At 43.4% G+C, this 12,550-nt stretch overlaps 1 protein-coding gene across 1 annotated transcript in view; it reads left to right on the top strand.

Annotated features, from left to right (window-relative positions):
* Window positions 1-12,550, top strand: part of plxna4 (plexin A4) — a gene marked incomplete at its 5' end in the record, with an annotated part of 189,046 nt that overhangs the window by 160,202 nt on the left and 16,294 nt on the right. Inside the window, 5 exons of the mRNA XM_079183979.1 lie at window positions 2,475-2,541; window positions 3,441-3,587; window positions 4,614-4,773; window positions 8,457-8,560; window positions 11,489-11,588. Of these exons, the coding sequence (XP_079040105.1) occupies window positions 2,475-2,541; window positions 3,441-3,587; window positions 4,614-4,773; window positions 8,457-8,560; window positions 11,489-11,588 (578 nt within the window). The remainder of the gene's footprint in view (window positions 1-2,474; window positions 2,542-3,440; window positions 3,588-4,613; window positions 4,774-8,456; window positions 8,561-11,488; window positions 11,589-12,550) is intronic.

Here is a 12,550-nt window from a genome sequence, read left to right as displayed (position 1 = left end):
TGTGTCTCTTTATGGTCTGAGTGATAGACGGAATAAATGCATATATGCATCAACAAGTGATTTCCGCAGCCAGCCGTCACTGTGAGACAGTTTGACACATGTGATGACCAATCTTCCTCGCTGGGAGGTAGAGTGGCAAATGGAAATGATTTTTGATCTCAAGCTGTGCTGTTTAAACATGTGACGGAAACCAGGCGAGGCTCTCAGACGCTGTTACATTTTCTTAAATGTGGTCGGACAAAATAAGCACTTGAAGATGTTACCTTGTTTATTGGGGGGTGGGAAAAACATTTGACATTAATCCTCAAATATTTGCAAGTAATTGTGCTGTCATTTTAAAGTGTAAACTAAGGAAATAGCAGTAGAGGATTGGTGCCAATTAGATGGGCAGAAGAGCAGGATTGCTTTGGCATGTTGTTATGGCTTTGTTGGTTATGTTTTCTGCTCACATCTACCATCAAAAGATTCACAGTTCTCCAGGAAGTAGCAGTTATCTAGAAAATAACCTTTTCGTGCTTCTACACAAATGCATGCTACTGGCAGAAGTGGCCGAGCGAAATGTTAAATGTTTGATGATGCACCGATTCCCATCAACCCTACCTCGGTAATCAGGGGGAACTAAGCACTGCCAGGTCCCCTCTGCTCTAGATCATTCTCAGTGCCCGCTGCCCCTCTGACTGGCTGCCAAGTAGGCAAGCATGACCATGCCAACACGCCACGGCACATTTCATAGCAGTAACCCAAGCATAGGTTGCACTGTGTTAGGAGAAGGGTGTTTGAAACTTGTAATACCAAATGCTTAGGTTAGATCTTAAAGCAGCTCCGTCACGGTGCCGTTTTCATCCTTGTTCCCCGTGCACCGCTATGATCGAGAATGAGCATGAGCAAAGTGGTGCCAAGACTTCTTATTACAGCAGGGCCGGCACCCGCTGCCAGAAGCATGCTCTCTCACACACACACACACACACACACACACACACACACACACACACACACACACACACACACACAATAAACACTAGTCAGCACACATGGTAATTTCTGAATACATACGCAGTGGGATTTATTTGTGCTTTTTGTACTCTTGCCTTAAAAAAGCTGCCCGTTTGTCCACTCACACAGGCCCACAAAAACACAATATCTATTGCAAGTAAGTAAGGAAAAGGAAGTTTAAAGAAAAGAAAAGGGGAGGCTTGACTCAGCCAAGCCATTTGTTCTCTTTCATTTCTTTATTTTCCTTTTCCATTGCTCCCTCCCTCCTTCCTTCCCTGTGCATATCCTCCTTTCTCCATGCTCTTTTCATCCCTTTGATAGATGGGCTACATTTGTGGAAATGGAGAGGATTTGGAAGTGTGTATGATTACAGGATCCAGAGTGGGGAAGCCAGAGGGAGGGCTGAAGACCGCAAGGACACATAAAAGAAAAGATCAAAAGTGACCTTGTTGACCCACGGATCTTTGGACGGAGGAAGGGCGGGAGGGGCGGCGGCAACATAAAAGTGTGGGCACAGTGAGAGGCAGGAAGTTAATCCCCCCCAGGTGTTGTGCCAGTGTTGGCGGGGGGTGCCAGGCCAGCCCACTGGCACAGCAGACATTATATCCCCCCTCATGCCTCAGTGTGGAGCCCCTTAAAGAGGCTGTCTGAATGGTGAAAGGTGGGAGGGCTGCAGGTGGCAGCTGAAACATGGGACAAAACCTACACACACACGGACACAATGGACACTAATCCTAAAATATTGATGCCCATAGTAGTTGCTCATTAAAAGGAGAAGGCGGGGTGTGTGTGTGTGTGTGTGTGTGTGTGTGAGAGTTTGACAGATTACCCACCCACCCCTGCTGCTGGTCAAGAAGGTGGCTGTCAAAGGATATCCGATCCTCGCCTCTCCTCTTTCTTCCCTCGCCACCGCCGCTGTTGTTATTATGTATGCAGATTAGTCATTCACACGGGATCAATCACACTGTTGGCCCAGGTCAACACATACGCACAGACGCACAAACGCAGACACACACACACACCATTTTGCCACACCAGTGGAGCATGGATGCCAGGCGGAGAAAGAGAGGGAGATGTATTCATTCACTTTCTATTGTGCACAGATCGAGTGTTAGTCCAGTGAATAGGCAAGGGAGCGCTTGATAATGAGGCCAGTGTTATTACAGAGCCGATCCAGCCCCTAACGACATCAATCCTCCGGGATCAAATAAAGGCTTTTAATTGCTTTGCCTCATATTAAAATCCCCGCCGCCGTAGAGGAGCTGCCCTTGGCGTGCCTGAGCATAAAAGCCAGCTGAAAGAGTTTCTGAAAGGCCATCGTATTAGCAAAGGCTCTCCAAATTATATTTGTGTAACAAGCCTATTCATTAGCTGCGGTCATCATTTTTAGCAGAATATTTGATGACCGCGTTGAATATTTATGACGGTAAGAAGAGCGCGGGGGATCATATGTTCATCATGTGCTTTGTGTCTGTTTGCAGGACCGAGTCTGTTGCAGAGAAAATGCTGACCAACTGGTTTACGTTCCTCCTCTACAAGTTTCTGAAGGTAACGCTTTACTGTCTCTCTTCAACTTCACTGAACATCTTAAGCTCCACAAGTAGTCGATGCTATAGCCCTAACCAAGCTGATAAATCACTGTCCCCTCACTGCTGGCTCACAGCAGCAGGTGACAGACATCCACTAGTTCTCCATGTATTTTTGTGGCTGTGAAACATCTTAATAAATACACAAAGAAGTGCAGGATCGTAGACTTTAAATTGAAGCCTGTGTTTTAGATCTATTTAGATATTCTGTACATGAATATAAGTATTGTTTTCTGTCAAAACTGCTTGTTGCATTCATTAGATCATTTGTTGTTCTCTTTCAGATAGCATGTATACTGATATAGATATGCCGTTGAGGAGGCGGACCTTTTGACTCCATAAGGAACCAGTTATACACAAAAACACACAATTCACCACTCCTCCCACACTCAAAGATAATGTTATCATCATCCTGTTTTTTTCCCCTCCATCTCTCCACTCATCCTTTAACTGCAGCTGGGAGGAGAATAAAAACTGATAAATGGCCAATCTCTCCTTTTTGATAAACAACTCTTTTCAAAGGGGAAGATGGGGGTAGCTTCAAGAGTGTAATTTATCGCATTTTCTTTCTGTTAATCCATTAAATCTTCGCCAAACTGGTTTCATTTCAGCAAAGTTTATATATTGATAGGTAGTACGATTTCTTTTATTTATTTAGGGGAATGATAGTTTGGGACATAACGCTTGCAACTCTGGAGGCGAGGCAGCCTGTGAAAAAGCAGTTATCACATTTTAGATAGATATTTTCTCAGACGTAATTAAAATTTGCTGTCAGTGAGTCGAGTCTAGAATAACTTCAAAGTTTTCTTCCTCCCTCATGAACTTTTTCCTCCGTTCTTCTCTCTCCAAATGTTTTCGCAGGAGTGTGCAGGCGAACCTCTCTTCTCCCTCTTCTGTGCCATCAAGCAGCAGATGGAGAAAGGCCCCATTGACTCCATCACGGGAGAGGCACGCTACTCGCTCAGCGAGGACAAGCTCATCAGACAACAGATTGACTACAAGACGCTGGTAAGGGGTTCACCGGCCCAGGGGCTGAAAGGGGACACTTAATATGCTTTCAGGGACAAGAGGAGAGAAAGAGAGGGTGGTTATGGGTTGTCGGTCATGAGATGAGCAACAGGACATAAAGTTGTCGTTGTCACGCTTGACATGCAGCGGGGCATAGGAGTGGCGACCTCACTTTCTGGTGAGACTGAGGCTGTCAATGAAAAGAGCAGAGCAGGGCTTTGGGAAGAGGAGGAATGAAAGAGAATATCCATCGCCTGCACAGGCAGAGAAGGCTCTAACCTTCTGGAACCTCTCGTTCATTCCCCAAGTCCGTCTGTTGTCGTCTTCCCTCCACCCTGGCGTGTCTATTCGAGCATGGGGAAACTCAGACACTGTTGAGTCTGTTGAGTCTGAGTTTCAATCGTCTCATCTGTTTGTACAGATTTTCATGTCCACGATAGCTGTGACAGGGACAAAATGAAAAATGTCCTTGAAATTTGCTTCAGATTGGCTTTTTAAAACAGAATCACCAATACTTCGGTAGAAACCCTTTTTCCCACAAGATAGACGTGTAGAAACTGTACTTTAAGATGGAATAAAACACATTGACCCTCTCATGTATGTGCGTTTGTGCTCATCCTGTAATTTGGATAATTCCACCAACACCTGGAGACAGTGCTGATGAATATGCTAATAATATTATAATTAGCTATTTTACTGCTCATTTATTGAGGTAGCACATTGCTGTCTCTCTTCAAGCTCGGAGAAAGAAACAGTTTCCCTGGTGAATGATCCTTTTTTTCCCCCCTGCAATTCTCTCAAAGACCCTTTGGCAAGCACACAATTATTTCACTTCTAGTGAACACAAAATTCACTGTGCAATCAGCATTATTAACAAAAAACACACAGACCTCTTCTCTACAAAAGATTGACTTTGTATTAAACCAACCTGGAAAACGTATCTTCCCAGGTTACTGCAGTTACAAATATTGCAAGAATTCTTACCTACAGATACCCAGTACATATTTCTGTATATTTCTGCCTCAGGTGGTGAACTGCATCCATCCGGAGAATGAGAAAAGCCCAGAGATCCAGGTGAAGGTGCTGAACTGTGATACCATCAGCCAGGGCAAGGAGAAGATCCTAGATGCCATCTACAAGAACGTCCCACACTCCCACCGCCTAAAAGCCTCCGATATGGACCTGGGTACAAATCTTTGTCTTGTTATGTATAAATAATGTGAAGAAAGCAGACAAACCGGTTTGATTACCGTGCTGGGATAGGTCTAATGACAGAAGTTACCGTGACAGTCCTTCCATCTCGTTCTGTCATGACTGACTGCAGAAGAGTTTTGCCCTTCTCTATGTACTTACGTGTTAATGATGAGATATTTACGAGTCTAGCTTTCATGATTGTACTCCTGCTCCAGCGCATCCCTGTAGTTACCGTACAGCTTGTCAAAACATTTCTAACCATGCCGTGTTTCCCTATGTGCCTAGAGAAAAGCAGGCTGAACTTAGACACCCATTGATTTTTACAAAGGCTCCCCCCCTCCCCTCCCCAGCCCCTCTTAAAAAGTACAAGTCTTCCTAGATATAGAGTAGCTTTCTTTTCAACCTCGGGAGGCTTGACATCCTGGCTCAGATGTCTGAGATTGGTCTCTCTCCTCCCCAAACTTCCCATCGATCGACTCTCTTGTCGACTAGTGTCTGAGTCAGATGATTGATCAGCTAATCAATCCAGACGCTCAGTGATGTCTTCCCTACAAAATCATTTTTCTAGTGTCCTTTCTTTCTTTCTTTTCTTTCTTTCTAGGATAGAATAGGATGTGTAGGAAGGACTTGATTAGATGAATACAGGCCTTTGTTGCCATTTATGACCCCTATGTGCAGCTACAATATGAAGTTATTTTCCCTGAGTTGTGTAATTGTATTTCTTAGGTATCTCTAACTGGGGTCTAATATATTTGCAAATTGCTTTAAAGGCAATGATATACCTTTTACTGCAAGACATCTAGTGTTCAGGGGGTTTGGTACACTGTGTGTGTGTGTGTTTGTACACAGTACTTTTGCACAGACATCCATGCTTGGGAGCACAACAAATGTTATCCATGATTGTTTGCCTGCCGATATCTAGGGGCTGTCTCTGCACCCGGCACTGTGCTTTTTATGGTTTAATATTGCCGGATGGATTTTCTCGGCCCCTGTTGTGTGTTCGTAATAGCATATTTATAACCAACCCCGGATTTAAGGCGGGCTGAGCGCGTACCGTAGGGAATCTGCCTGTGTGATAGCTAAGTGAAGAGATTGGTGTAGCCTTTTGACGCACTCCTGGATACAATTGTTTTATGGCCCCCTTTGGGCAGGATGTGTTCTATTATTGTTTTATTACGAAAGGGAATTAGAACTTGTCTGAGTTAGCTGGCCACATGCTCTCTATGTGTGTGTGATTGTGAGTATGAGGATGAGTAAATGCAAGCTCACATGTGTGTACAGGATGTATCTGGCGTGCTGCACAAATTAGAAGAAAGTTCTCTCCTAATCGCGAGTCCATAAACAGACATGAACATGTTTGACCTGTCTTTTCACGCTTTTAGGTTTCTTTTCAATTTCCATGTCATGCTGTTCTAATTAGCATTTCTTGGTCTTGTGCTATTTGTGTTGACGATAATGCTTCAGTGATCAGGTCTTCCATTTGATTGATCTATTTTGACACACTTTTTCACTACTCTACTACACGTATACAGGTCATATCAGTGGCTCTGCCGTCTCTAATACACACACACACACACACGCACACAATAATGAGATTGTGGCAGGCCTGTCCTGAGACAGGTTGGTCAGGAGTGTTGTTATCCCAGATATTGTTTTTGATTCCCCTCTGCTGCAATCCTTCAGAGAAGATGTGGCCTGAGAGCAAAGAAGCTAGGCCTTGTGTGTGTGTGTGTGTGTGTGTGTGTGTGTGTGTGTGTGTGTGTGTGTGTGTGTGTGTGTGTGTGTGTGTGTGTGTGTGTGTGTGTGTGTGTGTGTGTGTGTGTGTGTGTGTCTTGTTTCCTTCTGTGTGTTACCAGTAGCAAATGTGTGTCATGCATCTCTGTGGAGTACAACAGTCACCTTCAGCCTTTCTCTTCACCACAGCATTCATACACTCCCCAACGCCCTTATCTCTCTTTAGCTGTGTGTGAGTCTGAAATGCAAGTCTACACACACACACACTGTTCTTCTCTGACTGAGCAGCGACCACTGGCTTTGGGAATCGGAGTAATCTCAGTTTGCTCTGGTTTCGCACCAAGTTTATTCTTTTATTTATTCCTTTCCCTTTTCTCATTTCTTCATGTGTTTACTGAGCCTCGTCTGGAGACGGGCGCTCATTTGCATCTTTATGGGAAGATGTACTGTATAGACAAAAACAACAGGAGAATCTCTTATTTCCTGCAGATTTTTTCAGACGCTAAGACAATTCTGGTCAATCCTCCGAAGACGGGCCTCATCATGCACCCCAGTGATTGCCGCTTTGTTTTTGCTGTTTGTGATCAGAATAGGAGATGACGGTGGTCGACACAAGTGGGAAGCAGAGCAAGTAGCACAGACACAATAACGGATTCCGAAACCCCTTGATGTCTGCAAAAAGAATAGAGGAATCATCTGCTTGTTTGTTTTTGAGATGGTTTTCCTTTTTCACTTATGATAATGTTGCTGGGGTAGTGTTTCTTTCAAAAGCTTTTTGTTTTCTGCTGAGGTTGCATAGATGTGGAGAAGCCTGGTGTCTATGTTCTATAGATGTCATTTGGTTGTAATGTCATGTAAATGCCATCCTGTTTGTTTTTAATGAAAGACACTGTCATGTGTACTGAAAGTTGCTTTTGTAAAAGTGTGTAAATGAGGTACTCTGCAGTCTGTCTGCAGCCTTCTGGTTCTCCATATACTGTTGCCGTGAATATGAGCCTGGTGTGCTTCCACCAAAGCTCCCAGCAATAACAATAAGAGGCGCTAGGCCAGGGGGCTTAGAGCAGTGGATGTGGGTTTGAGGAGGGGAAAGCAGGGCGCAACTGATCACACCCATCGATCGCACCAGCAGAAGAGATGGAAAGAAGTTGAAGAGGGAGAGCTTGATTTTGAAAAGAGCAGAGTGGGTGATTAATTGAACTCGCCTGTTGTTACTGTCCGTCTTTCACGTGGGCCATTTCTCTTTTAGTCGCACATCGCTTTGCCATTCTACTCCTACTCTTTAGATCTTGTGTTTTTGAGTTCTTCTTGGTTCTATGCAGGGTTTTTATGACAATGTGAGATGGAGAAGAAAAGCCTCGGAAGATGGAGATGGAGATAGTGACAACGAGTTTTCTGGCAGACTGATTAGAAAAGAGTGATGGTCACTCGTGCTTTTTCTCTTGACGTTTATGTTTTCACCTACATTTACAAAGAATTACAAAATAATATATTTTTTTTAATCCTGGGGAGAATTTGATTGCTACACATACAGCCAGTATACATGATATGAATAGATCAAATCAGGCACAAGATAAAGATGCATGCAAAGCAGATTAGTGCTATCAGAACGTTCCAACCTGTTCTTATTCCCCACTTACACAACATCATGTGTTTTACAATGTAACATAGTGATTGTCACTGCTAACATACCCGTAGGGTTTCGAACCAACTGTTTATCTTTTGTAATTGTTGTTGTGGTTAAAAACACAACTGTCACCAAAAGCAGAAAATGCATTGTTCCTTGTACCAAAGGCATATCGGCACACAAAAAAGCAGATTTTGAGATATCTTATCTGTGCAAAACAAGTAAAGAGTCAAAAGTAAATATTTTCAAAGCAGTAGTGTTGTGTGAATAAAGCTGGAGATATCCTGATCTTTTTATTTTTTCCCTTGCAATTGCAGAATGGCGTCAGGGTCGAGGACAGCGCATAATCCTGCAGGATGAAGACGTCACCACTAAGATCGAAGGGGACTGGAAGAGACTGAACATGTTGTACCATTACCAGGTATGCTTGTGACTGTATATTCAAAAAAGGTGAAACCTGCATTAAAATGAATATAACCAGAATATTTCAACTCCTAAAGAACTTGAGTCAAAGTATGTTTGGGCCCATGTGTTTCTATAGTGTGGGACACCATTCTTATTATTACCGTTGACAAATACATTAACTTACATATATTTGTAACATTTCTAAATCACTGAAGTTTTAGAAATACAAAGGGTTTGTAAAGTTTTAGATCTCACAGAGAAAGGAGTAAAAGATTTGTATCTGCAGAGATTTAGCGTCTTCTGAAGCTTATGTTGGAAAGATTACATCTGCTATTTGAAGGCATTCACATCTTCCCTTTAGGGGTACAGTTGTTTTCATCCCATTGTCACAGCAAACGTACACAAACACAATATTTCTGACAGCATTAAGAAAAAAAATACCGAGCACAAAGGCCTAGTATTCAAACCTGAAAGCCTGCTATTTATTTGAACATTTCTTGCTCACCACCCATCATCCCTCTATTTATAGTATTTCTAGCTGTCTCTGATGCCCTCTCAACTCCCCTCCACCTTTTCCTCTGAAGCTGTGTGACCTGATGATCTGCACTAAGCTCCAAAACTATCTAATGGACAATTCGGTCAAAGAACTTTTCCAGCCATTTAGTCCTGACAGGGACACACACACACACACACACACACACACACACACACACCACAACCAGAACTTATCTGTCAGGTGAAGGAGAAGAATGAGGCAGGGCCAGGTAGGGAAGTGACCGACAACAGTGGCACTTGGAGCTAATCCCTTGTGTGTGTGTGTGTGTGTGTGTGGAGAGGGCTTGAGATAAAATCTGATGCCGGCCAAGTGTCGTCTTCCTTCTGAAACGGATTAGTGTTGGCATAGATTTCACGTGCAGAGTAGACGCATCGGTCGTCACAGACACACACAAGGTACTACATGCACGCATATGCACAGTTAATAGCAAAGGTAAGGGATGTACACCTATATTAACAGGCAGTAACAGGAAGACGTGCACAACATACCAACATGTATCTGCAGGTGTTTTGTGCCTCATGAGTAGCAGCTGTCCATTCAGCCAACCAGAATGAGACTGGATGGAAAAACAGGGTTGCTTTGTCAACATGGTGTTAATAATTGGAGCAGCTAAGCAAGCAGCTACTGTCCATTCCAAGTGCAGTTTGCACGGTTTGCCTAAATTAAATGTCAGCATCAGCAAGTGTCAACAGGCTTGGAGTATGAGGCGCGGGTGGAATGGATTAGGGAGCTGATTTGAATCCGAGATAAGATAATGAAGACAGAAGTTAATTCATTTTTTCAGGCCCGGGAATAAGGGCACCTTATCCTTGACAGACCAAAAAAACAAAAAAGGAAACACTCCCATCCACTTAATGTCAGGAGGCTACGCAAAGAGGAAGGAATGGAGGAGGAGGCCACCGACACATTCAGTTCAATCAAGGGCATCTGCGATTCCATTCATAGCATTTCTGCTCTTGTTTTAACTTCATTTCATTGTAATGTGTCATTTATAAATCACTTTATTGAAGATCCTTTCCTAATCAAATCCATTAATGCACCCAATTGAATGATGCCACTTCTGCCAACCCGGATGTGCTGCAAAAGTTGGTCTTGCGATGCCCTCCAGACATGTTCTCTACATATAGTTTGTCTTTGTAGAAGCTAATTTGACCAACCAGACGCACTCAATAGAATCATGTGCTCTCTTCTTTCAAACTGATCTGGTTTGATCTGCTACGAGCATTACTCACCCACTCACTCTGCCTTCAGTTACAATGTGACAGTTTGCGTCACAAACTTTTGATTTCTTGTTCAGGGAAACATCACATCGTAGCCACAAGCAAACATTTGCCATTTGCCATATCAGATCGTTCTGTCCAATAATGAGACATTTCTCTCCCCCCTCCTCTATTTCAGGTAACTCTGTTCCGCTTTCTGTCTTTATCCTCTCCTCCAGATGTTATTTCCCCGAATGCCACTCCTCCTTTTCATTGTGGTCCGTTGTGCTTTGCTCGTTTTATATCCATTCAACATATAAGAGCAGCAGTGATTAGGGAGCATGCTGAAGGAGAGTTGGGGCCTCCCCACAAAGGAATAACAAAATCTGCCCTGTGGGCCTCCTGCTTACAATAATATAAACATATTATGCATAAGGAGCAGATTGAGTGACTGGGTGACATAATGATACAATCTTAAAAAGGCCCCAGCTCGCACATACACACACACATACACACACATGTATACGCACCAAAGGCCCCTGGTCCTTGTTCCCTGCCCCTTCCACCCACACTATGATAGAGAGCACTTCAATTAACCCCCGCTTACCCTGCAGCACGGGTAGCCAGATTATGCAGAACAGGGGTATACTGTGTGTGTGTGGGGGGGGGGGGGGGTACAGTACAGCTGGGACAGACTACATCCCAGTTGTGTTAATTGAAACCTGTATGGCTGACTTGGGAAGGAGGAGCGCATGATAGACTAATTTCTTCATTTACACACACTTATTTACACATAGACCAACACAGAGATACACACTGCTTGAGTCTTCACACCTTCATACACACTCTCTCAAACACACACACACACAACCCAACCCTAGAGGAAAGGTATTATTGAAAAGAGACTGTGGGATATCCCCGCTCACACAGCCTGTACGGTGCTCTACTAAACTCTCCCTCCCCCTGCCAGTCATATGTACGTGTGGGCTGAATAGAGCACATAAGGGTAATATGATATTCTCTGGTTATCCACATGAAACCAGAATAGATGGAGGGGAAAATAAAAAAATTACACCATCACAGTGATCTATGGGTTTTCTGATTGGTTGTGTTAGAAATCTGCACAACTGAAAAAAGCTCTTTTGTTTTGAGGAGTCATTTGCATAATATATGTCCGTCTGTTTTTCAGGTAACTGATAATGCAGTAATGGCCTTGGTTCCCAAGCAAGTTACAGCCTACAATTCAGTCAACAATTCCACTGTGTCTCGGACTTCTGCAAGTAAATATGGTGAGTAGAAACTACATGTATGATCCTCATATGCAAAAATACACGTAATGAATCATTTGGGTAATTTAAGTCAAACAAATCACAATATAAATCTGAAATGTGAGTCTATAAAATACGTAATTAGAGAAAGTAAGGGGGTGGGGAGGTGAAATGTGGACGCTCACACATGTCAGTGGACATCTGGTGACAAGCATCCACAGGACCCTGCATGACAACACTGATGGACATAGAAAGACGAATTTTAGAGGATTTGAGAGGATTTCTAAAACATAACAGGAGACCAAATAGACTTTTCATCTCTTGTTCTGGCCTCTTGAGACTCCAAAGTGTGTCCTTGCATCCTTTCGTGTGCCAGTGTTTTTTTTCTGCCAGTCCGTCTGCTCCGCGTCTCCTTGAACCTGAGAATCCATCACGTTAGTTGCTGATCAAAGGGCCAGCCTCACTGGCCACAAACACTTCAGACACATCAAATGTGGTGCCACATTATTAGCATGGCCTCATCTCCATACGGTCTCACCTCACTTCTCCGGCTCCAAATTAGACCAGATAGGAGAAGGTGAGCAGCGCAACAGAAAAGGGAAGGAGGGCCAGGAATATCTCTTTTTTTAAGGGATTGACTTCAAACGCAGGTGTGATCCACTTAACAACTGGTGTGGTACTTGAGAGTGACTTTGAACTCTCCATGAGTACAATGGCCTGATAGTGAAGAAAGAGACAAGGCTGAATTTAATATAGCTACTGAAGAGGAGGGGGGGGGGGCGGAGCAGGAGGGAAAGTTGTGCAAAAAGGTACAGTGATTAAGACGGACACTGTGTCGAATCAGAATCTAAATTATTTTTATATATTATATGTAATATATATATATTTCTTTTATTTCTTAGTTTAATTTTATTGTATGGATTGGTTTTATTGTTTCGTCTCCTGTCAGGGTTTAACTCTTACCTGAGTTTGTCTTTGGCTTT

Source organism: Pholis gunnellus, assembly GCF_910591455.1.
Source record: "Pholis gunnellus genome assembly, chromosome: 22".
Classification (NCBI taxonomy): Eukaryota; Metazoa; Chordata; class Actinopteri; order Perciformes; family Pholidae; genus Pholis; species Pholis gunnellus.
The sequence above is the reverse complement of the archived record's forward strand: the minus strand, read 5'-3'. Positions and strand labels throughout refer to the sequence as shown.